Consider the following 27,826-nt stretch of genomic DNA (forward strand, 5'->3'; position numbering starts at 1 on the left):
AGTAAAATAGTCAAGAATGGTATAAACAATTGGTCTCCCTTGTGACGGGTTACCATTTGTGGCGGATATTTTGTGAGTAAAAATGGTAACAAAATGGGTTAGTGGAGAAAGGGGACCACATGAATAGTGTTGCAGAGAGAGAAAAAGTGGGTACTTTGTGAGGTAAAATGGTATCCGTCACTCAAGAGTAACGGATATGTGCCGTCACAAACAAGAATTTGTGTGGTATAAAATGGTTGTAAAAGTGACCATTGTCAATAACGATTGATGAAATGGCTACGACTTACGACTGTTATGGAAACGGTTACTAAATACTCCGAAAGAGTAGTTGTAGATAGTTGAAGGCTTTCGAAAACACATACTCCTCTAGAGTTCTAATAAATCCCCTCACTACTAAGAGAATAAAAATTTTCTTGTTTTTCCTTCGGAAAAGTGGTGATTAACCCCCCATAACTTTATGCAATTGTGAAATCAAACCCACAACTTTTAATTGGAGTGATTAGGCTCCATAACTTACCTAATATGTGAAATTAAACCCCTTATCAAAATCTCACGACAAATTCAATTTATCATATCACAAAAGTGAAAAAATGGTTATATTCTTATGGAAAATACGAAATAAAAGTTTAAAAAAATTAATAAAAAAAATAGCATAAATTAGATAAAATAAAATAAAAATTATTTTAACGAAAATCAAACCCACTTTATTAGTTTTATATAAAGTACAGATTTTTCAAATTTTTGTAAAAAAATTTCGATTGCAAAATATTTTGTTAGGGAGTTGTGTTAAAATCAGAAGTTGGAATAAAAGATTTTCATGACAAAAAATATAAAAAATATAATAAAAGGGTAAAAAAAATTTCAAATTTTTCAACAATTTAAAAAAGTCTACACATAAAATTGTTAATTGTTTTTTTTCCAAAAAAATCACACCGAATTTTACTATTTTTCCATTTCGTATATTTTTCATACTTACCCTTAACTTTGTGATAAAAAAAAAATTAATTAAAAAAATTGGAGAAAATTTACAAAATGAAATCTTTAATTTTACGGAAAAAATAAAATATAGATTTCATAAAAATACACCTTTCATAACTTTAGTTTTCCATTATAAATAACATCATAGAAAATAAATACACCTTGAAACTGTAATCCTTCACATTGAAATCACCTCACAATCAATTTCATCAAACAATTTTAAAAGGAATTTTGAAATTGATGGGGAAATCATGCATGCTAGTGGCATTTATGCTTTTGTTGATGATCCACTCATCTTTAAGCTTGACAAAGTTCAAAATGGCTCGGAGTATAAGATACGTACTTGCACAGCCGTGAGCTCAATGAAAGAGCTATTGTAATCTTTAGATTGGAGCTTGATTATGAGTTATAACCAATGAACTTAGACAACCAACAATAATGTTTGTATTTCCCAGTAATTCTTGTGTGAGACGGTCTCATACGGTAAAACTGTCCCATTATATAAAAAGACAATTCATTTATTAACACTAAATGAATAAATTTTTTATAAAAATGAACTGTCTTATGGTGTGAGACCGTCTTATTCTAGAATTTGTGATTCCAATGTGGTATCGGGTTTGCCACAATCCAAATGAAGGAGTTCTTGACCTTGTCTATATGGGTGTCAATGTTATAAATTTGATATGGTATTATGTATGTGTGAAATGCTTTAAAATCTAACGAGACTAATCTAGAGGCTTGCGACGTTTAGGGTGGGACGGTGGGTGACTGATAGGGATGGCAATGGGTAGGGTTTGGGTAGGGTCCGCCTAGATCCGGACCCGACCCGAGATTTTTCCTTTGGACCCGTACCTAGGGATGGCAATGGGTCGGGGACCCGACCCAGACCCTGAGGGTCGGACCCTAACGGGTCGGGTATGGGTCTCATTTTTTCAGACCCAATGGGTATGGGTCGGGTATGGGTCTTCAGAAAATATTTCGGGTCCCGGTCTCCCGGTCTAAGTTATGAGACCCATACCCACCCTAGAGCACTTTATTAAAAAAAAAATCAAAATTACAACTTTTCTCAATTCATACCGACTGCATCGTGTAAACTCAACTAAAGTCTCTTTTCTTCCTCATCCCATAAAGTGATAAAACTCAACCAAACTCTTTCCGACAATACCACCACTCCACCACCGACACAAGAAAACCACCACCACAAAGATGACGATACGCGACCGACAACCACCTCTCTAATAAGTGACCGACAACCACCATTAACGGCAGATTAATAAACTCATAGTGTTAAAGTAGTATGAATTTTTTTTTTAATATTATAGACCCATTCTTTGTTAATCTTGTTACTAAAGTGGTAAACTCGACCACACAGAGACCTGCACCCTACCCTTACCCATAAGGTCCGGGTATGGGTCCTCAAATTTTAGACCCTTACGGGTCTGGGTCGGGTACGGGTCCAAAGGAAAAATCTCGGGTCGGGTCCGGGTCTAGGCGGACCCTACCCAGACCCTACCCATTGCCATCCCTACCCGTACCCGACCCAGACCCGCAAGGTAAAATAAATGGCGGCTTGCCATCAGATTTGGGTCTGCTGGAAAACTTGAAGTACTTTGATATTTCAAGAAACCGGTTACAAGGTCAAGTTCCCGCGTCTCTTGCAAAATTGTCAGGTTTGAAATATTTAGATTTATCAAACAATATGTTGAGTGGATTGATCCCTGATGTTTTAGGCCAATTAACCGAGATCGAGCACCTAGATATTTCATCAAACTCTATGCAAGGTACTGTATCCGGTATTGGTAACCTCTCTAAATTGTCCTTTTTGGATATGAGTTTCAACAATATCAATCTCAATTTCAACTCGAGTGTCAACAGGGGATATCTGTTTCAACTTCGAGTTTTTAATGTTCAATCTTGTGGAATAAACACGGTGTTTCCCCAGTGGCTAAGAAATCAAACACAGATTCAAAGGTTGGATCTTTCTTATACCGGCATCTCAGGAGAATTACCCGAATGGCTTCAAAACATGACTGAGATTCAATATTTGCAACTGGCCGGCAATCAACTTACAGGTTCACTAACAAACTTCTCTTATTTATTTTTTTTGCTCGAGAGCTTATCATTTTCTTTCTTTCTAACACCTTTTTCACAACCACTTTTGTGACAGGATCATTGCCGCGTCATATGGCTTGTGACGGCTGTAATTTACAGGTGCTAGACCTTCACAGCAACATGCTTCATGGGACAATACCTAATTGGTTGGGCCATCTAGAAAACATTATGGTGTTAGATCTGTCTGAAAATTTGTTATCAGGGGTAATTTTTGAAGGAGAGAATGCTTCCTCTCTTTTAAGCGGTAGAATCCCCTTAACAGTGCTCGACCTCAGTGACAACATGTTGTCTGGAGAGATACAAATGAAGAGTGTATACCCTGATACCTCTATGCAGATCTTAAGTCTGCGAGGGAATGATTTCAGTGGTGTCATTAGTTCGCAACTGTGCCAGTTTCAATACCTTCAAATATTGGAACTCGCACATAATCGCTTGACAGGACACATCCCTCATTGTCTAGGCTCCATGCTATTCATGAGTGATGTTGCTACGCTCATTGTAGATAACAGTATGGAGATAAAAGAAATTATCAAGGGAATAACAGAAAGGTTTGCTGGAACACTGGGAATTCATTCGATGATCGACCTTGCGTTCAATCATTTTGTCGGAACAATACCTGACAGGATCACAAGTATGTCGAAACTAATGCAATTAAACTTGTCAAATAATCATCTCACAGGATCTATCCCTGGTGAGATAGGCAACCTCCAAATGCTGGAAACTTTGGACTTGTCAAATAATAATCTTTCCGGGACAATACCCCAAAGCTTGTCTGAGATACCATGGCTGAGTGTATTGAATGTTTCTTACAACAACCTGCATGGGCCGATTCCTATGGGCAATCAGCTCCAAACTCTTGACGACCCGTCTATTTATGCTGGGAATTCTGGTTTATGCGGGTTTCCGTTGCCTGATAAATGCTTTAATCCTAAACCGCCACCAAGTGCAACTCATGATGACCATGGTACTAAAAAAGATGATGACGCGAAAGATAAGCTTGACAGGCTGTGGCTCTACCTAGCCGTAATGTCAGGTGTTGCTACTGGATTTTGGGGTGTGATCGGAACATTAGTGTTTAAGAAGAGTTGGAGACATTCTTATTTTCGGTTTGTGGAAGAGACTGCAGACAAAATTTATGTTCCAGTCAAAATTAGGGTAAACAAGTTGAAGAACAGGCTAGTTGGGGCGCTCGCCCACGCTGACATTTGAAAAATTCGAAATTTTTAGTTAAAATTTTCTAATTTTTCCGAGGTTCCCTTATAATATTACCCTTCCGCCCCCGCTGACTTAAAATCCTGACTCCGCCATTACACGCACTACACTAATATTATCATCATACACAAACACAGCCATTTCAATTGACTGGGTACCCCAATTCTTATTTCAGACCAAGGTATCCGTCTTATTAATAAGACGGATACCATATTCTCTCACAAAATACCCATTTAGGGTGAGTGGAGAAGCACATGGGGGGTCCCACCTTTGTCCCCTCTACCCATTTCCTCTCACACAACGACCCGTCTTAAAATCCGACCCGTTTTAAGCAAGACTTACTCGACTGGGTATAGTGATTCACAATCAAATTGATAAATTAATCTAAATGTACGACCAACCCAACCCACTGAAACATGACTTGTTTGTCAGTCATTAAATACTATAAATTGCGACGTAAGGAGAGGTTTAGAGAAACTAAACATGACTTTATTTGACATAAAACGCATTTTGTCCAAGTCTCACAAATTATTGTTTAATTTCAATCTGTCTTAAATTTAAAACGTGTCAAGTATGTTAGATGAGACAAACATAGAATGTATAGAGAATAAAAAAGGTTTGTGGTATTTATATAAGTGGACGTATATTTGACCCGTTTTCATCTTCAAGATCGTTACAGTCATCCTAAATATTGCGACGTGAGTGTCGAGGAAACTGCTGATTGAATCTATGTGCCATTTAAAGTGAGGATAAACACGTTTAGGAGAACTGACGTTTCTGGCTAGTACTCCGTATAATTATTACTCTCCCCCTTTTGTCAGTCAGTTGTTTTTCTTTAGTTTTGGCACAAAGATTATAAAAAGAGAGGGGTTGATTACTAAATGATAAGTCCACTAAATTGTCTGTGACATTCGCTTCAATCCAGAACCGCATTCAAGCATTACAATAGTAGACTCAAGAGTTAGTCAAGGTCTGACTGTCTGAGAATCCAGCGACCAGCGGTACGGTCAATATTAGGGGTGTTCAGAATAAACCGAACCGCAAAACTGAAAAACCGTCCATTTTTAAGGTTCGATTAACCGAACCGTTTCGACAAAGCGGTTCTTTGAACCGAACCGTTAACTTTATTATGGAAAAGGTTCGGTTAAAGTTCGCAATTTTAGATAACCGGTTAACCGCGAACCGAACCGTTTCACAAAAAAGTAAGTAAAAAATTAAAATATTATATAAAAAACTGTTAGTTAGTTTAATTTTCTTAGTGTATCCAAATTTAAAATTTATTAAATTGATTAATGGTAAAGTTTAACTTATTAACTTTATTGTTGGGTATAATATATAATGAAAATTTAATTAAACTATTGGAAAAAATTCCCAAAAATTAACGAAAACTGAAAAAAAAAAGTAATATAGAACGATTATCAGTTAACCGGTAACCGAACCGCTAATAACCGTTTAAAGTGGTTAACCGAACCGTTTATAACCGTTTCTAACGGTGAGGTTTAGGTTCGGAGTTTTGCCGAACCGAACCGTGTGCGAACCGAATTAAATTAGAGATTCGGTGAACCGAACCGTGAATGAACACCCCTAGTCAATATTATACCAACACACAATGTCAAACTGTCAAAGCAAGTAAGCAACCAGTCAACTCAAATTTGACTTCACCTGTACTGTTGCTATTTAGTGCTCATTCTTCAAACATATTAGGGTTTTTTGTCAGAAACTACCTTTTATTTAGTACCATTTGTGAACAACTACCTTTAATTTTATTTTTGGCTTTCAACTACCTTTTATTTCTTTATTTTGCGAAAGACTACCAAAAATCCACTTCCGGCGAACAAAAGTCAACTTTCCGGCGTTGACTTGCTCTTTTCTCCTTTTTTTCACACATATAACCCATATTTCTCCCTTTGTTCACCCAACAAAATCCGAAAAAGCTCCTCTCCATGCCCAACACCTTATCAAAAGTTTGTTCAAAGCAATATCAACGCATCAACCATCTCAATCTCTATCTCCGTCTCCGTCATCACCTTTACCACCACTTTCACCTTCACCCTTACATTTCAACAACCTTATAGACTACTCATGATTCATCAACCTACTGTCCATCTAAGTCATAATAAAGTACCTTCTTTCTCTCTTCATGGTAAGATGGTGGGTATACGAAAACTAATGAGATAGTCGCACACAAGTGATCCTACGAGTGAATCCATGCTTATTTTCGAATAATTAACACTAGAAGTTAATTTTGCCAACAAGGCCATAATAGATCATTATTGTTGAAGAATTATTTAGCATGGTAAGATTAATATCAATGATGATTTTGTTTCGGTGATTAGGACTTTGATTCGGGTAAGAAATAGACAAATTGAGGTGATTAATGTCGGGTTTAATCAATCTTTATCATCGATTATTAGGGTTATGAAGTAAAGAGTTAGATTCAACATGAAATGGTAAGTCAATGCCGGAAAGTTGACTTTTTTTCGCCGGAAGTGGATTTTTGGTAGTCTTTCGCAAAATCAAGAAATGAAAGGTAGTTGAAAGCCAAAAATAAAATAAAAGGTAGTTGTTCACAAATGACCCTAAATAAAAGGTACTTTCTGACAAAAAATCCAACATATTAATTCAAAAGATCATCATCATTTAATCCTTCAGTTGCTTCTACAGTTCTTGACTTTTAATTGCTTGACAAATATTGACACCTATGAGTCGCGTCGGTTCCTTATAAATTCAAACCCGGCCACGATCACCTTAACATGCAACATACATCACCAAAATTACAACAACATCATCATTATCATCAATCAAACATTTCATTATGGGGAAATCATGCTCACTAGTTGTACTTGTGCTTTTGCTGATGATCCACTTATCCTTAAGCTTAACAAAGTGCAAAACCCATGAACTCCAAGCTTTATTAAACTTCAAACACAGCTTCACCAAAGATCCTCAGCGTCTCCTTTCCTCATGGGTTGGTGACGATTGTTGTCAATGGCGCGGCATTAGCTGTGACAAAGTCACTAGTAATGTTATTAAGCTAAGTCTAGGAAATCCACAAGGTGGATACTTTGGCGATTATACATCTTCCTTAGTATCTTCTAAATTGAGTTCCGCTTTGTTGGAGCTCAAGTTTTTAAGTCACTTGGACTTAAGCGGGAGCAACTTTACTGGAAGTCGAATTCCAGAATTTATAGGATCGATGACCAAGTTGAAATACTTGGACTTCTCTAGTGCTGTTTTCTCTGGTCTCGTTCCCCCGCAACTAGGCAATCTCACCAATTTGAAACACCTTGATCTTGGTGACAACGGAGGGCATATGCTTTATACGGGAGAACGTCTTGAGTGGGCATCCAGTCTTTCTAAATTACAGTTTCTTGACATGAGTTCGGTCAACATGTCGCGAACATATGACAGTCTTCAAGTGCTCTTTAGTCTTCCTTCTTTGTTACACCTTACCCTATATGATTGCTCACTAGACAAAACTCATTTATCAAACCTTCTCATCACAAATAATACTTCGTCCACCCTTCGATTCCTTGATGTTCACTACAACAAAATTGAAGGCCCTTTTCCAACTTTTCTTAAAAATATGCCTTTCCTTCAAACACTATATCTCAGCCAAAATAGCTTTAGTGGTCCCCTTCCGATCTGGCTCGACAACTTGAAGAGCCTTGAATACCTAGACCTAGCATACAACGAGTTTAATGCTAGAGTTCCCGCATCATCCCTTGCAAAATTGTCTTCTTTGAAACATGTTGATTTTGCAAACAATAGATTGACCGGATTGATCCAAGATATTTTTGGGCAGTTAAGGCACTTAACAGAGATCGAGTATCTAGATATTTCATCGAACTCTATCCAAGGTACCGTCTCCCATATTAGTAACCTCTCTAAATTGTCATATTGGAATATGAATGATAACGAAATCAAACTCGAATTGAGTACCAATTGGCAAACTTCGTTTCAACTTCAATATTTTGGTGCTCGTTCTTGCGAAATAAGCACGCCGTTTCCCCAGTGGTTAAGGAACCAAACTCAGATTACAACCTTGGATCTTTCTAATACTGGTATCTCAGGAGAATTTCCCCATTGGCTCGGAAACTTCACTAGTCTTTACTACTTGAAACTCGGCAACAATAAACTTACAGGTTATTACTCAAACTTACTTTTCTTTCTTTCTGAGACCGTCTTTCTAAAGTTTTTGTATGTGTTTCTTAATTTACGAGTTCCTCATCTTATTTCTAATAGGATCTTTGCCACGGCATATAACATGTGATGGATGTAACTTGCAATGGCTAGACCTTCACCACAACATGCTTACCGGGACAATACCTGATTGGGTGAAACATCCAAAAGCAATCAATGTAATAGATTTATCAGAAAATTTTCTCTCAGGAGAAATCTTTGGCGGAGAAAATGCTACGTCACTTTTAAGTGGTAATAACTACTTATATTTGCTAGATCTGAGTGACAATATGTTGTCGGGAGAGGTACAAGTGACAAATGAAAATATTCACAGTGGTTCGCTTTTGGAATTCTTAAGTCTGCGAGGGAATGATTTCAGCGGTCTCATCAGTTCAAAATTGTGTCATTTTACATATCTAACAATATTAGAGCTGGCACATAATCGCTTGACTGGGAACATCCCTCGCTGTTTAGGCTCCTTAATATTCAAAACCGGTATTGGGTATTCTAGCAGCAGCGGTATAAATACTCAAGAAATAATCAAGGGGACAATAGAGAATTTCAATGGGACCATAAGCACTCATTCGATGATCGACCTTTCATGTAACCGTTTAGTAGGCACAATACCTGAGGAGCTCACTAGCCTAACTTACCTAAACCAATTAAACTTGTCAAATAATCGTCTTACAGGAGGCATTCCTAATGAGATAGGCAACCTCCAACTACTGGAATCTTTGGACTTGTCAAATAATAATCTTTCAGGGACGATACCACAAAGTTTGTCACACATACCATGGCTAAGCGTCTTGAATCTGTCCAACAACAATCTACATGGGGCAATTCCAACTGGCAGTCAGCTCCAAACTCTTGACAACCCATCTAGTTATGCCGGGAATGCAGGATTATGCGGGTTTCCCTTGCCTACTAAATGTTCCAAATCAAACTTGCCACTAAGTCCAACTGATGAGAACCATGAGACTGAAAAAGATGATGGCGGGAAAGATAAGCTTGACAAGCTGTGGCTCTATCTAGCCATAATGTCTGGTGTTGCTACTGGATTCTGGGGTGTGGTCTTAACTTTAGTGTTCAAGATGAGCTGGAGGCATGCTTATTTTCGGTTTGTCGAGGGGACTGCAGACAAAATTTATGTACCAGTAAAGATAAGGGTAAACAAGTTCAAGAACAAGCAGAGGAATGTAATAGAAATATAAGGATGGTTGTTATGTGAAAAATTGTAATGAGTTGAGAGTATGATGAAGTAGGTGGTTGTTCATCTCTAATAGAATGTACAGATGAATTGTCATAACATAATACTTCCTTCATTCTGTTTATATGTCGTCTCAATTTTTCATCTAAAAAGGGACAATATAAAGAGGTCCAAGGAGTTTTTCAAGTGTCTCGTTCCATTTCCAGTAACTGGGTAATGCAATTTGTATGTTTCCGTTTCTGCTATATATACATTCTGTTTATTTCCTTTACTGCGTGTTTGTGATTTTCTTATTTGAATATTAGAGTTGAAGGGTTTATTGATGAGGACATTATACTATTATAGTAACACATTAATAACCTAAATGTGCTAAGATTGGCAAAAGATTCTCACTAATTATGATAAAAATGAGTTTATATATGAATATTTGATGAGAATCTCTTGCAAATCTTACCATATTAGGCTATTAATTTAAGACACACATTAGAAAAACCCAGACAAGTAATTGCGTAGCAATTGTCCGTATTTTAGGAATCGGGTTGGATGTCGAGCTAGATGCGGAAAAGATGGTGTATTTCTTAGTATGTTATTTGTCCACATTGAAAAATTCTGGAGGTGTTGTGAATATATTACGTATAAATAGTAGAATTGTCCACATTTAAAGATTAACATAAGGTAGGGTGATCTTATGATTATAAATAAAAGTCATGCTTCTATTATTAACGGTTAAAATTAAATTTTAACAAACTATAATTTTGTTGTCACTAAATTGTATGTTTGCTTATAGTGGCAAAAAAACATAGATGGGTTTATCTTTTTACGCCTTTACGGTGAAATGATAGCAATAAGATGATCACAGGAGTATACATCACATGTGCTCTGTGAAAGAAATAACATAAAAATGAACTTTGTGTATCAGTAATTAGTAGATTAATTGTTATTATTATGTAAGACGGTCTTATAATTGAACAAAAAAATTGAAATAACTAATTTAAAAGCATATGACATGTGTAAGTAAGTTGTCCATATTTGAAGGGTAGGTATATGGTTCAAACTTCAAACAAAATATATACCCCCTCCGTTCCAGTCAATTGTTTACAGTTGCTTTATTCCCCCTCATAAAATACAACAAATGTAAACTATTCATTAATTTCACACCTGTCTTTATATTAATCATAAGGGCTATCAAAGCGCCCTGATTCTCTTACACTTATGATGATTAGTACTTAATAAATTTGCTAGAATTCGAGATAACAAAGCTTTAGAGGCTACTTAATGCTTAGAATCAAGTACGTATCAAGAGACCATAAGGGATTAGGATATTTCATTTTTTTAGAATTATGTGACACCCGGATTTGAACTTTGAAACATCTATTCGATAATGTTATGTAACTTGGTTTTACAATAATCAAGGTCATTAACCCGTACGAAGTACGAGCTTTCAAACTAGTAGAAGTACTAATTAATTGGCTTTCACTTCTTGTACGCTTATTATTTTTGTTCTTTCAACATTACAACAACATTAGGTTTGGTGTCCGGCTACGCCCGGGTTACCTTTATTTAACATTTAGTTTTATTTTCTATGATATATAATTCTCTAAATTTGGTTAACACTTACATTTACAATTTATATATTGAAATTATGATGAGAGGTAAAATTAATCAACAAATTACGAGACACGTTCACCTCTCTCGTTGTTAATATTATTACTTTCACTACATCCCTTGTTAATAATATTACGTTCACCACTTCTGCGGTTACTGTTATTTGTTTTACTACTCCTGCTATTTTTACGGTTAACCCGTTAGTTTTGTCAAACTCATATATTTAAGTAAATTAATATTTTTTTAAAATCGAATTATTAGTTAATTTTTCATACTCTCTCCGTTGTTTCTACTATTACTTTCATTACATGTGTTGTGACTACTATTACTTTCACTTCTCCCACCGTCATTATTTTTTCTTTCACTACTCTCACATTTATTATTGTTAATTTCATTACGCTTGTTGCTGCTAGTATGACTTTCACTACTCCCGTTGATATTATTGTTGCGTTTACTACTCACATGGGTGGTTACTATCACAGTATGTATTTGATTATCTAGTTGTATATTTAAATAAATCTGAAATATTAGATTAAAATATTATTTAAGAGCAATCATTATTATTTATTAATTAAATTATAAACCTATTGAATCATGCAATATTATATTTTTTGGAAATTTGAATTGATTTACTCACCTTTTAATAGTTTCCTAAATATAACTTATACTTATATTATATTTGTATATATTAAATAATTAACATCTTTATACTAATTAATACCATAAGTGGGATCCGTTTATTTTAAGGAAACTCGCCATATTCTAATATTCTCTAAATTTATACTTTTAACCAAAATTATATAATATTTACATTGAAATCCCTTGTTCAGGTCCATCATACAGCGCTAGCGATTAAAAAGTATATAGTATAATCAATTTGTATAGATTTATTTAATTACATAAAAGTCCCTTGGTTTCTGGAATTAATATATAGTACTAGTATGGGTGCCCGGCTTTGCCCGGGCTACATCTATTTAGCATTAAAATATATTTTCAATTAACTAAAACTACTTTAGAGTTGCATAACTCATAAATTTATCATTAATATATTTTTCTATGATACGAAGTATATCTTAAAATTACAATGAAATAAATTATGAGACAAATTAACTACTCCTGCTTTTAATATTTTACTTAAATCGATTACTTAGCTAATTTTTCATATATACTTCCTTTTGTTCTTAGAATTGTTAACTTTTATTACATTTGTTATTATCACTTTTATTTTCACTACTCCCGTTGTAATTATTGTTACTTTTACTACTTGTACATTAATAATGATAATTTCACTACCCCGTTGTTACTTCTGTTACTTTCACTACTCCCGCTAGCTGCTAATATTGTTACTTTGACTATTCAAATGAGTGATTACTATCATATTACTATATCCAATGTTACTATAATTCTTTTCACTACTAACATTGTTACTTTTACTCTTTAAGCATCCAATGGGTGATTTACATATATGCATTAAATATATTACATATATGCATTAAATTAATTAAGTCGAAATAATTATGGAATATTATATTTTTTTGAAATCTAGCTTGATTTATTTACTTTTTAATAGTTTCCAAAATATAATATACTTATTATATCATATTTGTTTATGTTAAAATAATTAGCTTCTTTATACTAATTAATACCATAAATGAGACATGTTTATTTTAAGGAAAATCACCATATTTCGGTGTTCTCTAAATTTATATTTCAACCAAAACTATATAATATTTACATTGAAGTCCTTTGTTCAGGTTCATCGCACATTGCTATTGATTTAAAACTATATAATATAATTAATTTGTATATATTTATTTAATTACATTGAAATCCCTTGGTTTCTGGAATTAATATATAGTATTGATTGATTGATTAGCCTATTCGGCTATTTAATCCGACGATTTCATATGGAGTTTCCAATTAGAGTGATTCTAAACTTCAATTCCAATTAGAGTGATTTCATATGGAGTTCACATATCTCAAGTCTCTAAACTTGGTAAATGAGTCATATTTATCGTGTTTTGTCGGGTGACTCAATTATGAGTCATGTAAGTTTAGACGGGTTATTTAGTGCACATAACTTGTGATTTATATGAGTTTTTTTGGTAGAGTTATTTTAGATTTTGAATATATTATTATCGAGTCATTTTAAAATCAAGAGTCTCTTCAGTAATCAATTATATATATATATATATATACTTGTATTATTCATTCAATAAAAATCATCTTTCATCAGTTCTTTACATGGTATCAAGCCATATTGACCCTCTCATACAAACTCTCCAAACTTTGGCCAATTTTATCAAAAAATCCGATGGCATCCCATAACAATTTGAAACTTTCCAACCCTGATGAACCCCAACAAACCAATTTTCGTCATCATCACGTTCCATAATTATATCCAACTTATCAATACCCTTACCTATAAACAATGGAGTTTTCAGATCCGCTGTGATAAAACATCCCAGACACACTACCGACACAAAATACTCTTTTATAATTCTTTTCGCAACCGTTCTATTTTCTCCCCATACCCGGCGATGGTATCACCATAACGTCATCAACAACCACAATAGTCACATCGGTATCCACGCACTCATACTATCTCATGGGTACGGCTTTAGTCATTCATTACTCTCAAGGAATAATACAACATCATCACCCCTCAATTGGACACTACCACAAGATCACTATGTTGAGACACATCCACTTGTTGACGCACTCTACTTCTGCATTGTCACCCTGTCTACCATCGGCTACGGTGACATCACTCCCCTCACCTCCTCCACTAAGCTCTTTGTCTGCGCCTTCGTCCTCGTCGGCTTTGGTTTCATCGACATTATTCTCGCCACAGTCCTCAATTACGTCCTTGATCAACAGGAGAAGTCCATTCTCGCTGACTTCCAACACCGCAACCTCCTCCTTGTCGACCTCAGCAAAGGCCGCACGCTAAAAATCTGAATAACTGATCCTTGCTCATCGAGATATAGCAGAAAGCAAGAAGCTCACCTCACAACCTAATTACTCACTTCACACACTTGCCACCACCACGACCAGACGCCGCCGCCGCCGACGACACGATCACGACCAGCAGGCACCGCCGACCACTCATGTCCTTGTCTCTACCAGATTGTTGCAAATTAACAAACGGATAAAAACCAATTTGGCGATGAGCGGCTGATCAATAATTGACGAAAACTAATAAAAATTGTTGAATTGATTTTTAATTGTTGAAATTGAGAAGAAATTGCGGTGTTATGATATTTTTCCCCAAATTTCTAGGGTTTTGTTTCAATGGTTTGCACGTTCTTCAACTGAGAAAGTTTTAGTGAGAAGCTAATTTTGTTGTTCTGAATTTCTGATGCGTTATCTTGCTAAGGAATGGATTTTGTTTGTCTATTTTTTTAAAGTTATGAGATTTAATCTCTTCCCTTGATTTCCTTTGATCTAGTGGCTGAGATTTTTCAAACTCACAACTCACCGTAAGAACCAAACTCACGAGATCCCGCCTCTCTCTCTCTCTCTCTCTCTATATATATATATATATATATATATATATATATATATATATATATATATAAGCAAACATCACACTATTAACGAAGATTGCAACACTAGAAGACAAGGAAACCGTGTTTTAAATATGAAGATTTAAAATTTAATCATATACCCTATGGTATATAAAAAAATTAGCAAAATTTTACGATAAGATTCCAAAATTAAGGCAATGCATAACATTATTAACAAAATTGAAGTCTTAATACTCAATTAAATCAAGAAGGCTTTAAAACGAAATATTCAGATTTTAAGACCATACCTAGCATCATCAAACAACATTTGGATCACATAATACTGCATCAACAAGGATCAAGTACCAAGAATTAACTAAGTCATGTTTGAGTGCAAAATCAAAATCCATGAAATTCCGAAAATTTTGGGCCACAATTAAGATGAAATTTTGAATCAAAATGATACATGTCGTTACTAACAAGGATAGTTGCCTCATTAGCCAATTAAACTAGGCTTCAAACGCGAAAACCTAAACTTAAACATGATCATCAAAGTTTCGAAAATTTTGGAATAAATTTTCAAGACATATTGCAAATATACGACAAAAGTTAGCAATAACAACTAAGCCTTGGTCCTTGTTAAACAATTAACCAAGCAACAAATACAAAATCAAATTATTGACTCCAGAATATATATTTTCGAGTTCATAAAAAACATTTTGGGCAAAATTCAACATAAAATTTTTATACTTGACATCATAAATGAAATAGGAGGTGATTAATATCATGAATCTAACACAACATGTAATGAATTGACAAAATCTGAAGGAATTAACGTAGATTTACATACAAAAATCAAGTTGGAAGAATGAGAGGAAAGAAAGCATCATTTGCATGGTGAAATTAGCCAATTTAAGGGACTAAAATAGAGTAGGAACTTGAATTCGAGCAATAAACAATGAAGTTTACAAGGAAGAAAATGATTTTAAATGAATGAATAATAAGATAAAATAAGGCAATAACACAATTTTAGCGAAATTCATAACTAAGAAAATGGCATTCGGTCGAGTGCTGAGTTCACTAGGTCGAGTGCATGCCCACTCGGTCGAGTGACCCAATTCCAGAAACTTTCAAGTTTCTGGAAAATGGTCCACTCGGTCGAGTGATAATGTAATCCCCTATAAAATCTAGTGCAAAACAATGGCGGAAACACTGTCGAATGAGATTAAATACACAATGATAAAAGTTCTAACTGTTATAAATTGAGAATGTATAAAATTCTCAAGGATACAAAAATCCAAATGGTCAAATCTAAACAATTGCCACTTTTATGAAAAAGGCGAAAATAAAATTCCTCAAACTGTTCAAACTAAAACCATAAAAGAAAGCATAATAACAGAGTAGGATCTGCAAACTACTCGTTAGCTCACACAAAAATCCCCAGCAAAGCTAACACCTGTCATGTTATAAACATAACAGCCACAATCAGTGTTGAGTAATTCGGCGTTCTCCCAGCCATATCACATGATATAAATATTACAGATGCAAATAATATATCAAAATAAATTGAAATGTTATAAAACATAAGTAACAAAATATGATTACCAAATCACGTTAAAGCCAACGCGCTGAATGCTTAAAATCCAAAATATTCAAAAGACAGAATGGAAATAATTTAGTTCAGGAAAGATATTCACTTTAGCTATACTCCTTGACACCGCAACATCTTACACTAGTTTCGGGAACCCAGTGTCACGCAAAGGTGACCAACTCCAGGTCCACTCACTAGACAACAATCTATAAAATGACTCGTCTTACCACGTAGTTGTGGACACCTCGTTTCTGCACCTCCCGCAAACCACTCGGTGATGATTGGGCCACATGTTTGGTACACGGAACGATTTGTGACATTTCGTAAGTTTATCGTCAAGTGATAGCTCAAATACTTGTGTCTACCTCTTAATTGTCATCTACGTGCCGATACGGTCGTTTTGGCAGTAATTAGAGTACATTTGGAGTCCGGATCAAAAACCGTCTTCATTTCCTAAAACCGTCAAATCCCGAGTCAAAGCAATGTGCTTGTCTACCTAAGGTTAGGACGTCATAAAATGTTGAGATTATATCTCATTTTGAGTCTCATGTCACTTCATTAGGCTAAACTAGAAGTTTACATTACAAAATGTGCATTTCATTTAGTTAAAATGATAACCCGAACTTTAGGCCCGTTTTACGAGGTGATAACGTCTTTTATGGGTCAGGCCTATTTCACAGAAAGTTCTAGATCTCTTTCTTAGCTTTCCAACGCCACCGAAATTACCTTATTCCAAGTCTTGTAGAGAAAGTTATGTCTAAAATACGACAGGCTGTCAAACGCGCTTTCTCGCGCAGAGGAACCTACCCGGGAAAGGACGCAGCAAGTGCTGCGCCTCTTCCAAGGGACGCAGCACCTGCTGCGCCTTTTCCTCAAGGTTTTCTTTTTGTCCAAGTTTCCGTGTTTTAACCTAAGTCGATTATTTCCGGATCTTTCTCTCCTTTCCATAATTCCTTCGTGTGATTAGTATAAATAGGAGCCTTCGTTCCTCATATTTCTCACGCGAGTGTCCGCCCTTCTCTTCTCCCTTTGCATTCTAGACCTTTGTTCTTACTTTTTGGCGCCTACGTGCTTGATCTTTCGACCACGTAAGCTCGGATCTTTCTGAGTACCAGCCTCGTTTACACGACCGACCAATTTGACCAACTCGACATCAATCAACTTAATTAATCTAATCGTTTTCCTCTTACGAGGGCACTTTCTTTACATTCGCGTCGAGCATCACTAATCGATATCTTAGTTCATCTCGTTTCGTCAACATGTAAGTCTGAGGGTGTAAATCTCTCTTTTATTTATTGTATTTTACTTTATTGTATCATCAATTGTAAGGTTTATGTCGAAAATATCTTTAAAACCGATTTCAAAACCATGCTTTAAAACCTCTTTTTACGGATTTCCAGTAGACAGACGTCGAGAAAGGACGCAGCAACTGCTGCGCCTCTTCAAAGGAGCGCAGCACCTGCTGCGCCTCTTCGTGAGGCTGCCGCAGTTCCTGCTTCCTTTCTTCTTCCTTCGTCCTCTGTAATTCCGTCTTTCTTATTTGTTTTCATATGTTTGTTTGTTAATCCTTCATCATAATAGTATAATAATTCACATGTATATAAATTATCATTCGTTCATATGTTTAGTTCGTCATTGATCCGTCTTAAATCCCTTATAATCTCATATTTGCGGGTTTTCGTCATTAAATTCAATTCGGGTTGTAGAAATTCGATTCATTCATATTGAGTTTCTGGAATTCGATCTTTGATATATTTTCATCATATATTCGTTATTAATTCGTCATGTATTCATCATGTTTAGCCTAATTAATTTGTTTAGTTATTTTGTTAATTTATTAATCAATCATTCATCCATGTAATTAATTCGTCTAATTCCGTCTCATCCATGTTTTACTGTTTTCATGACCCATTCACATGTTAGATAACCTGTTAATCACTTTCATCCGAGTAAATAATTTAATCAATCGTTAAATTTACCAACGAGTATTAACAACACGCAATTCCGCTTCACCTTGAAGTCAGAAAGTGACGCAGATCTTTCGCGCCTATTCAAAGGACGCAGACTCTGCGCTTTGTTCGGTTGAATTCTGTCCCTGAATTCCGTTTTGCCTTGACTTAGTTTAATTAGCTTACGTATAATTGACTATTAATCGTATTATCACCTTCTGATCTGTTCGTTAATTATTCTTTTATTCTTTTTTCTCAAATTATCCGTTTTAGAGGTATTTTCGACATAAATCGCCTAATCCATTGTAATTATTGTAATTTTCATTATTGTAATTTATAATCATTGTATTTCTTTTATTGCTTGAATGTTTCAGCATGTAATTGAGCATTAAATCCCAACTTCGACCTAATTGTATGTTAAACTAATTGTTAACCGACTTAGTATTAATTCTCACATGCTAGGATTAAAACTTGGATGTTGCATTGCATGCATACAATCGACGATATATCAAGTACGAATAACTTCCCTAATCATTAGTAGAGGTCGCTATCGAGGCTGGCGGGATTAGGTGTTCGATCAAAAGAGCTTCCTAATACGTACCCTCACCCCTTACTCTAGATATCTGTGAACACCCGTGTTCATTGGCATCCATGAGAGTCATTCTAGACATAGAATGCTAAGGGTAACGATTGCTTAGTGTTCATGTCACTACCTTGTGTCTTGACATGACGCGAGGTATTCGAACGGTCCCAATTTCCCATAAAAATTGGTGGCGACTCCATACAAAATGCAAACGCTTGTTTCTCCTCTCATCCCAAGCGCCCCCGTGGGCCCCCGCTGTCCATAGTTTGGCGACTCCGCTAGGGATAATACACTTACGTGTAGCCAAGGGTGAAACTTGAACAAGGTTAGGGAATAGTTTGTACAAGACAATTGTCTGTTTTCATAACTCGGTCTTCCTAGACCGTTTAATTCGGCCTTCCTAGGCCCAACCCAACCCATTCGACCAATCGTCCCGTCTAAACGGTCCTAATTCTTATTTGGGCCTAAGGATGGATAGCGATTGATGTCATCCATACCATGATATTTACTCTTGTTTGTATCAAGGACTTTCACTACTTAGGGGACGTTTGGTTCAAACATTAGGTATGAAATGGAATGGATTCTAACTCCAAGGGGGTATGGAGTTAAAACCCCATACATGTTTAAAGTTGTTTGGTTCAATCCGGGTATGGGAATAATAATGTGTTGGATGGAATGGAATTGGAAACTTGGGGAGAGAGATTGGTATGAGATTCCAAGGGGTTGGAATGGAGTTAGAATCCATCAGGTATCTAACTCCATTCCAAAATGCTCCAACCAAACATTGGAATGACCTGAATCCATTCCAATCCATTCCAAAAACTCCAACCAAACACCCTCTTAAGGAAATGGACTAGGAATCGGCCTTACTCTTGTTTGGTACGAGCCTCTCCACAGACTTCGGGTTTGATTGTTCGGTATGGCAACCCACCCTTCAAACCAAAACCCTTTTAAATGCACTCAGCATACCGTTATAATGCATGTATAAATGTTTGTATCATATACGTGATCACCATTTTATAAACAAAACCATGACGAATTTTGTAAAATAAAATCCTTTTCAAAATCTAAACATTTTCAAATTGGCGCAAAACAAGCCGAAATTCTGTCCAAATATCGAGTCAAACTTCGGGCCTAAAACCCATTTCAAAACTAAAAACAAAAACGAAAAAAAAAGCGAAAAAAAAAATCCGAAAAAAAACAAAAAAAAACAAAATATTTTCCAACATGTAAATGTAAATGTGTAAATTCAATTGGGCTAAATTAGAGTCAAAGTTCAAACCGACGATGTCCTAGTTGGAACTCTGTCGAGTCATAAACCCGTCTTCCATTACACTTTGGGTCTTTTCAAATTCAAGTCAAGTCCTAAGGCGTCACGCCGTCATTTTGGACCCCCTACCCCAATTCAATTAGTAGCTAAACATTTCCACACCTCGACTCACACACTCGAGGCTAACACATCGAGTCATTCCAATATCCGTTTCTCGAATTCTCTTAATGACACGTTCGGGACACACATACCCGAACCTTGAGTCAAGTCTGTCTTAAACAACACAAATTAGAATTAACATGTGTCATCAATCCCGTCAATAAATTCAACCACATAAATGTCACTCTGTCAAAGTCAACACTCGAGTCTAAATTAAAGTCAAGCACCGTGAATTCAAACACGAGAAGTCGCTCACGACATTTCACGAGTTCACAAGTCAAGTCTAGATGTGTCATCTTATCCCTTCCTTTGTTTGTTGCCTTAGTATGCGTGATCCCATGTCGAATCGAGTTGTAACGCGCGTCATTTCTGTCAAGTAGGAATCTAGAAAGTTCTGTCAGTCAGCAAGTGATGCGATTTAAGTCACGTTTTAACAAGTTACAAATTCTTATTTGTTTAGTCAATAAAGGCGTTAATGCCTCATTTAGGTAGTTGTTTTTATCATTCATTTTGATGCTTAATTGTTATTTAGTAGGCCTAATTACTAGGATTAATAAGGCCATAATTAGCTTGCTTTGATTGTGTCGTTAGGAGTCTTTGACTATCCAAAACGGTAGTCTTTGGAGGGGCTATTTATAGCCTTCAACTTATTGTATTTTGGCATTCAGAAGTTTAATCAAAAATCACAAATTGCTTGTTGGCATTTTTCCGTTAATTGTTCAAACGCGTCTTTGAATATTTAACTTGTTCGTTCTCAATAGGTCTTGGGTTCGTTCGTCGTTGTGGAATTATAGGTCTAATTCTTCAACTATCTATCCGTTTCTTACAAACATCATACTCGAACTCCGTTCGTGTATTTTATTTCGCTCCCGCTTATTTTAGTTCGTATCATTTGGTATCAGAGCTTCGGCTCTTGATTTCCCATAATCTAGACGGTCCTAGGCATATCAAAACCAACTTTTGGTTGAATTTCCGATTGCGATTGGAGTTCAAAGGTTAAACTCATACAGGTAGTTCGAGGATTAATCGGTTTTGCATCTCAGGAGCACAGTCTAGTATCTTGTTATTCAAGGCGAGACGGTTGCAAAAAAAAAAAAAAAAAAAAAAAAAAAAAAAACACTGTTCACGGATAAAGTACTATTCATCCGCGAAAAAAAAAAGATATGGAGTTGTTCGATTTTGAAAGCATCTACGAGGACAATATTCAAGTCGATCCGACATTGCCTCCTATGTTCGATGACTATCATGAGGAAGAGAAATTAGACTCTATTGAGTCGTTCCAAGATCAACCAAGTTATTATTTGGTCGATTTTCAAATGGAAGGGAGTATTGTGGTTATGTTAGAATCGTCTAGTTCATTTTGGCACAAAGGATTTTTGAAATTTAAATGGAGAAACGAAACGCGGCTATGTGTCGAAGATGGTTCGAGCTCCTTTCTTGGAATCGTCATTATATTTGTTCTTTTGTTAGTAATATTCTTTTTTGATCCAGGCGGACTATTACTACAAGAATTGAGGTCAATTCTCTTCTAAGGGGGAGGGGATGATGCGATTTAAGTCACGTTTTAACAAGTTACAAATTCTTATTTGTTTAGTCAATAAAGGCGTTAATGCCTCATTTAGGTAGTTGTTTTTATCATTCATTTTGATGCTTAATTGTTATTTAGTAGGCCTAATTACTAGGATTAATAAGGCCATAATTAGCTTGCTTTGATTGTGTCGTTAGGAGTCTTTGACTATCCAAAACGGTAGTCTTTGGAGGGGCTATTTATAGCCTTCAACTTATTGTATTTTGGCATTCAGAAGTTTAATCAAAAATCACAAATTGCTTGTTGGCATTTTAGTTAATTGTTCAAACGCGCGTCTTTGAATATTTAACTTGTTCGTTCTCAATAGGTCTTGGGTTCGTTCGTCGTTGTGGAATTATAGGTCTAATTCTTCAACTATCTATCCGTTTCTTACAAACATCATACTCGAACTCCGTTCGTGTATTTTATTTCGCTTCCGCTTATTTTAATTCGTATCATTTGAGAGCAAACGATACGAATTAAAATAAGCGGAAGCGAAATAAAATACACGAACGGAGTTCGAGTATGATGTTTGTAAGAAACGGATAGATAGTTGAAGAATTAGACCTATAATTCCACAACGACGAACGAACCCAAGACCTATTGAGAACGAACAAGTTAAATATTCAAAGACGCGTTTGAACAATTAACGGAAAAATGCCAACAAGCAATTTGTGATTTTTGATTAAACTTCTGAATGCCAAAATACAATAAGTTGAAGGCTAAAAATAGCCCCTCCAAAGACTACCGTTTTGGATAGTCAAAGACTCCTAACGACACAATCAAAGAAAGCTAATTATGGCCTTATTAATCCTAGTAATTAGGCCTACTAAATAACAATTAAGCATCAAAATGAATGATAAAAACAACTACCTAAATGAGGCATTAACGCCTTTATTGACTAAACAAATAAGAATTTGTAACTTGTTAAAACGTGACTTAAATCGCATCAGCAAGGTCATGAAGCAGATCAAGCCACAATCACCGTGTCTCTTCAAAATGTTTATGCCATGGTCCTGCGAGTTCAAGCTACAGTGGAAAATTTGAGCAGTCGCGTCCTCACCCTCGAGAATAGAATGGTGGAAAAGAACACGCCACCTAGAGAAACCTCTAGTCTAGGTCGTCCAAAGCTTAACCATCGTCCTAGAAAGCCAAAAACAGCTGAAAAGAAACCTGGGAGGCATCAAAGGGTGCTTACCGATTTAGGCATGTCTTATGCCGATGCTTTGAAGAGACTCTCTACCCAAGGCAAGCTACATCCTATAGGACCGACTCCGGATCCACCTATAGAGAAACAGGTGAACCTCTGGAAGGGCAACAAATACTGCTTATATCACCAAGGTAGAGGCCATGATATTGAAGAGTGTTTTCTCTCGAAACACACCATCCAAGATATGATCGAAGTGGGTAAGCTTCCTAAGCCACCTTCTGTCGGAAAATCCAAGAAATCGACCCTCTTGGGTCTAATATCATTAAGCATGATGAAGAACCATCTCTAGATTGTTCTCATCTCCTCAATCATCATGATAACGAAGAAATAAATGTCCTCGAAGCCGAAGATATCCAAAATGGAATGCTCATGCTTTCCATGGCCTTCAACAATAAATTCTCCAAAATAGAAGGAGCCATTGATAATCTAAACTTCCGACTTTCCAACATGGAGAAACAGTTTGTTGAAATGGGTAAGAAGCTTGATGCCCAACCTCTCAAAATGAAAAGTGTCCAGACAAACCCTCAACTTGACAGTCCTAAGGAGAAAGCAACAAATGGACAATCTATTCTTAGTTCTTCTCATCCAGGAATCAAAATCAACAAAGGCAACTAATGCGTGTCTTTTATATGATGTTTTACATCCCATTTTACACGCATTTCAGAGCTCATTCTTGTAGTTTATGCTACATTTCTCCCTATTTCCGTCTACTTCCGTATTTTGTACATTATTACAGAAATGTGAAGAATTCAGCGGAAATCAAGCCGAATCCGTCCCCGAGTAATCTGCATTGCAAATGACGTAAAGGAATCACTTAAGGAACTAGCTTGGTGCGCAATCCAAGGCCCAAAAGACAAGTCCACGAGAATAAAGAAGTCAAGTAGCAGCTCAAGCAGTCGATCGACCACTCCCATCAGTCGATCGACCAACTATCGGGTAGCAGAAGCTAATGTTCACTGCCAAGCGGTCGATCGACCAGTCCCATCAGTCGATCGACCAGATTGCTATTCCAGACGTGAATCAAAAGACTGTGAATCTTGAAGCCCATTAAGTTTTAGGTTTTGATAATAATTGTTGCGTATTTGCTATATAACGTAAGGAAAACTTTCAGTTTAGGGATCCCCGATTTTTATCTAAGTTTCACACAGTAACTTTCAGTTTTGTTCATTCGAGTAATTAGGGTTTGGAACATCGTTTTAGCATTGGAATTTAATCTTCCCTCTGAAATCTCGGTATTCTTTCCGCCCTAATTTCAATTTATTGTTTTATCTTCATCATTAGTATAGATTTGCTAATTAGTATCCCAAAAGCCAATTATCGTATTATCGCTATTTGTTATCTACTTTAAGCATGAATTCAGTAATCGTTGTTAGCTTTATTGTTGTTTTTACCCTTAGCATGAGTAGCTAAATCTATAGTGCTAGGGTGTAGGCGATTTATGGCATAGGCGGCATTAGATGATACACGGCCTGAACCCGCGTGTTGGTCGATCGACTGACATTGTCGGTCGATCGACTGACCTTGTAAGGTTATCCTTCGTTTTAATTGTTTTTAATGTTGTATTTAACGAATCGAATGCATGCGACCAGTTAGATACTTAATTTGTGACTGACCCATTAGATCGAAAGATAGGGAAAGTTATTTGACCATCAATTAAATCGAATAAACTGTGCTAAGATCGAAAGATAGGTATAGTTTAGACCGTTAGTCACTTTTCAGGACGAAAGTTAGTATTAGTGACATTAGGGACCTATAGCGAGATCGAAAGATGCTATTTGTTAGGAGTGGACCGAGAGGACCTCTTATTTCCCGCCTCACATGTGTTTGATTCAGACCGACTTAGTTTCCTGCCGCCGAAGCTATAATAAACCGATCATCCTAGTACCCTTCTTTTATCTGTTTAAATCGTTAATTTAGTTTATTGTCTTTATTCATTATAAATTGTAGACCAATTCAAATCAACCCCCATAATTGTTACCTTAGACTGAACATAAATCAACTAGAATTTACATCTGCCTCCTTGTGGTTCGACCCTGTTACCACTAGCCTAGGTTAGTTCTAATAGGAAATATAAATCTATCTTTGGTACTCACAGCGACGGGTATCAAATTTTGGCGCCGTTGCCGGGGAGGCAATAGTCCTAATTTTAGTTGTTTTAATTTTAGTCTTTCTTTAGTTTAAGAAACATCCGTTCCTTAAACTTTTCTTATATTCTTTCTGTAGTTTCATCTTATGCGCAGGTCACAGGGTGGTGAATTATTGCCTTTTGATCCTGAGATAGAGAAATCTTTGCGCGAGCTGAGACGATCACAAAGGGTATTGCCGACAGAGGAAGAGCTGAGTACTCTGTCAAGTTACTACGAGAACGAACTGTACGAGGAAGATCCACCATCTTCGCCTGTTTCCACTTCTTCAGCCGAGACAGTTACTTCTCCAGAAATTTCAGACATGGCCGAGGAAGCGAGCATAGCTAGTCATTCTAAACCCACAGCTGCAAACTTATATAAGGGATTCGAATTGCCAGGAGATGCCAGGAAGTTTGAACCGAAGCCTTCTTACATTAATATGGTTGAGAGAAACCAGTTTGGGGGAGCTGCAAATGAAGATGCAGCTAAGCACATGGAGACCTTTATTGACTACTGCTGTTCCATACCCCCACCAGCTGGAGTGACCCAAGACCAGATCAAGGAGACCATGTTCATCTTTTCCCTTCGTGATGCTGCAAGGGAATGGTACAGAGATTTGGACCGAACCGTTCATGGGATCGTCGATTGGAATTCATTGGCATTGGCATTCTACAAGAAGTACTTTTCTGCTTCAAGGACGATTGCTATTAGAGCCCAAATCACGGGCTTTAAACAAGGGCCAGATGAGAACTTCCACGAGGCATGGGTCCGATTTAAGAAACTGGTGCGAACCATACCGCACCATGGGTTCGAAAAGTGGAGCTTGTGCAATCATTTCTACAATGGGTTGTACGACGATCAGAGGGCCATTTTGGATGCTGCAGCCAATGGCCGATTTGCTGAGAATTTGGGAGCAACAAAGGGGTGGAAGATCATTGATGATTTGGCCACTCATAAGGCCGAATATGGGAATTCAAGAGGAAACCAGAGGAGAGCTGCTGAATCTTCCTCTGTTGCTGCACTGGAAGCCCTCACTGCAAGGTTTGACAAGTATGAACTAGGAGGAGCTTCAAAAGGGGGTATTTACCAGGTCAATGCTGTGTCAGACGGTCCTTTCGTCTGCGAAAGGTGTGGAGCTGAGGGCCACGTTTCGAAGAACTGCCCTAGTCCTTTTGAGTCATGCGCTGCCTTTCAACATTATAGGCAGACCAACACCTACTACGAGCCAAATACGCATCCTAACTTGAGTTGGAGGAGCCAAAATGTCCTTAATCCAACTCAACCTCCGCCGCAGCAGCAACCTTATGTTCCTCCTCATCAAAAGCAGCAACAATATCAGAAACCGCTATATATACCTCAGCAGCAGCAACAATCGCAGAATTCTGAATTTTCCGAGCTTAAGAATTTGTTGCTGAAGGAATCCCAAGCAAGAGAGGCCGGGATGAAGTTACTAGAAAGCCAAATTGCTCAGTTGGCTAGCAAAAGTAACACTCGAGCTCCCGGACACCTACCGACTCAACCTGAACAAAAGGAGACCCTAAACGCCATCACTTTGAGGAGCGGGTCCACCCTTGAAGGTCCTGCAATGGTCGAGGATGCTGTTGAAAAGAATGAGGCAGATCCGAGTCAAAACAAAGCTGTAACGAATAAATCAAAGAAACAGGCGTCTACCAGGTATATCAGTCGATCGACTGATATACCCAGTCGATCGACTGAATCACGGGTTACAGGAGCTTCTGGAACTGTACATACCAGTCGATCGACTGAGGAGAGTGGTCGATCGACCAAGGTTACTGCTGATGTCGAGGAATTTCGTCCTTCAATGCCCGATAATCTGAGAGACCATTTGTTTCGGGGTTCGACAGTCCCGAAAATATTGGGGACAGACCCGAGTGATGATGGGTCAGTCCCGGCTCCGAAGTTCAATCCGATGACGGTTAATGGCTCACATTTGAGACGGTCTGAGGACGGGTCAAGCTTCCACAAAGATAAGGTGACGGACTTCCACCAAAGTCCAAGGATTCCGGAACACGTGACTTAGAGGAGAGGGCTAAGGTACTTCTCACAGCCCCATATCCGGAGAGACTCGTGCCAACAAAGGAACAGGTATCTTTCAGTAAGTTTGAGAAAGTTATTCGTAGCTTGAATGTTCAGGTACCCTTCCTTGAGTTAGTCAACCAAGTACCCGCTTATACTAAATTTATGAAACAACTTTTGTCCAAAAAGCGGTCACTTGAAACAGTGCACACTGTCGCACTTACTGAGGAGTCTTGCTCCTATCTGTCTCACACTGCGCCCCTTAAGTTAGAAGACCCGGGCAGTTTTTCCGTCCCTTGTAGCATAGGTACTTTTTCTATCGAAAAGGCATTATGTGACTTAGGAGCTAGCATAAGTGTCATGCCCTTGAGTCTAGCTAGGAAGCTTAAACTGACCAGGTTTGCGATAACTGAAATGACAGTTCAGATGGCTGACCGATCTGCGGTCGAGCCCATAGGAGTCCTAGAGGACATACCCGTCCAAATAGGGAAGTTTTTCTTCCCTGTTGACTTTGTTGTCCTTGACATGC

At 37.1% G+C, this 27,826-nt stretch overlaps 1 protein-coding gene and 1 long non-coding RNA gene across 2 annotated transcripts in view; one reads left to right on the top strand and one right to left on the bottom strand.

Annotated features, from left to right (window-relative positions):
• Positions 1–27,826, bottom strand: part of LOC141618074 (uncharacterized) — a 276,232-nt gene that overhangs the window by 111,876 nt on the left and 136,530 nt on the right. The gene's annotated exons all lie outside the window — the stretch shown is intronic.
• On the top strand, positions 2,529–9,695 carry LOC141621889 (receptor-like protein EIX2). Its single transcript, XM_074438036.1, has 3 exons — positions 2,529–3,050; positions 3,146–4,269; positions 9,675–9,695. The coding sequence occupies exons 1-3, from the start codon at positions 2,678–2,680 to the stop codon at positions 9,693–9,695; spliced, it is 1,518 nt and encodes a 505-aa protein (XP_074294137.1). The 5' UTR covers positions 2,529–2,677.

This window comes from Silene latifolia, chromosome X (genome assembly GCF_048544455.1).
Source record: "Silene latifolia isolate original U9 population chromosome X, ASM4854445v1, whole genome shotgun sequence".
NCBI classification, from domain to species: Eukaryota; Viridiplantae; Streptophyta; class Magnoliopsida; order Caryophyllales; family Caryophyllaceae; genus Silene; species Silene latifolia.

Excerpts from the sequence above, each read along its gene's own strand:
- LOC141621889 (XM_074438036.1), top strand. The coding sequence starts at position 2,678 with ATGTTGAGTGGATTGATCCCTGATGTTTTAGGCCAATTAACCGAGATC. Across the intron at positions 3,051-3,145 it reads GGCCGGCAATCAACTTACAG|GATCATTGCCGCGTCATATG; the intron begins GTTCACTAACAA and ends CTTTTGTGACAG. Across the intron at positions 4,270-9,674 it reads ACAAGTTGAAGAACAGGCTA|AGGAATGTAATAGAAATATA; the intron begins GTTGGGGCGCTC and ends AAGAACAAGCAG.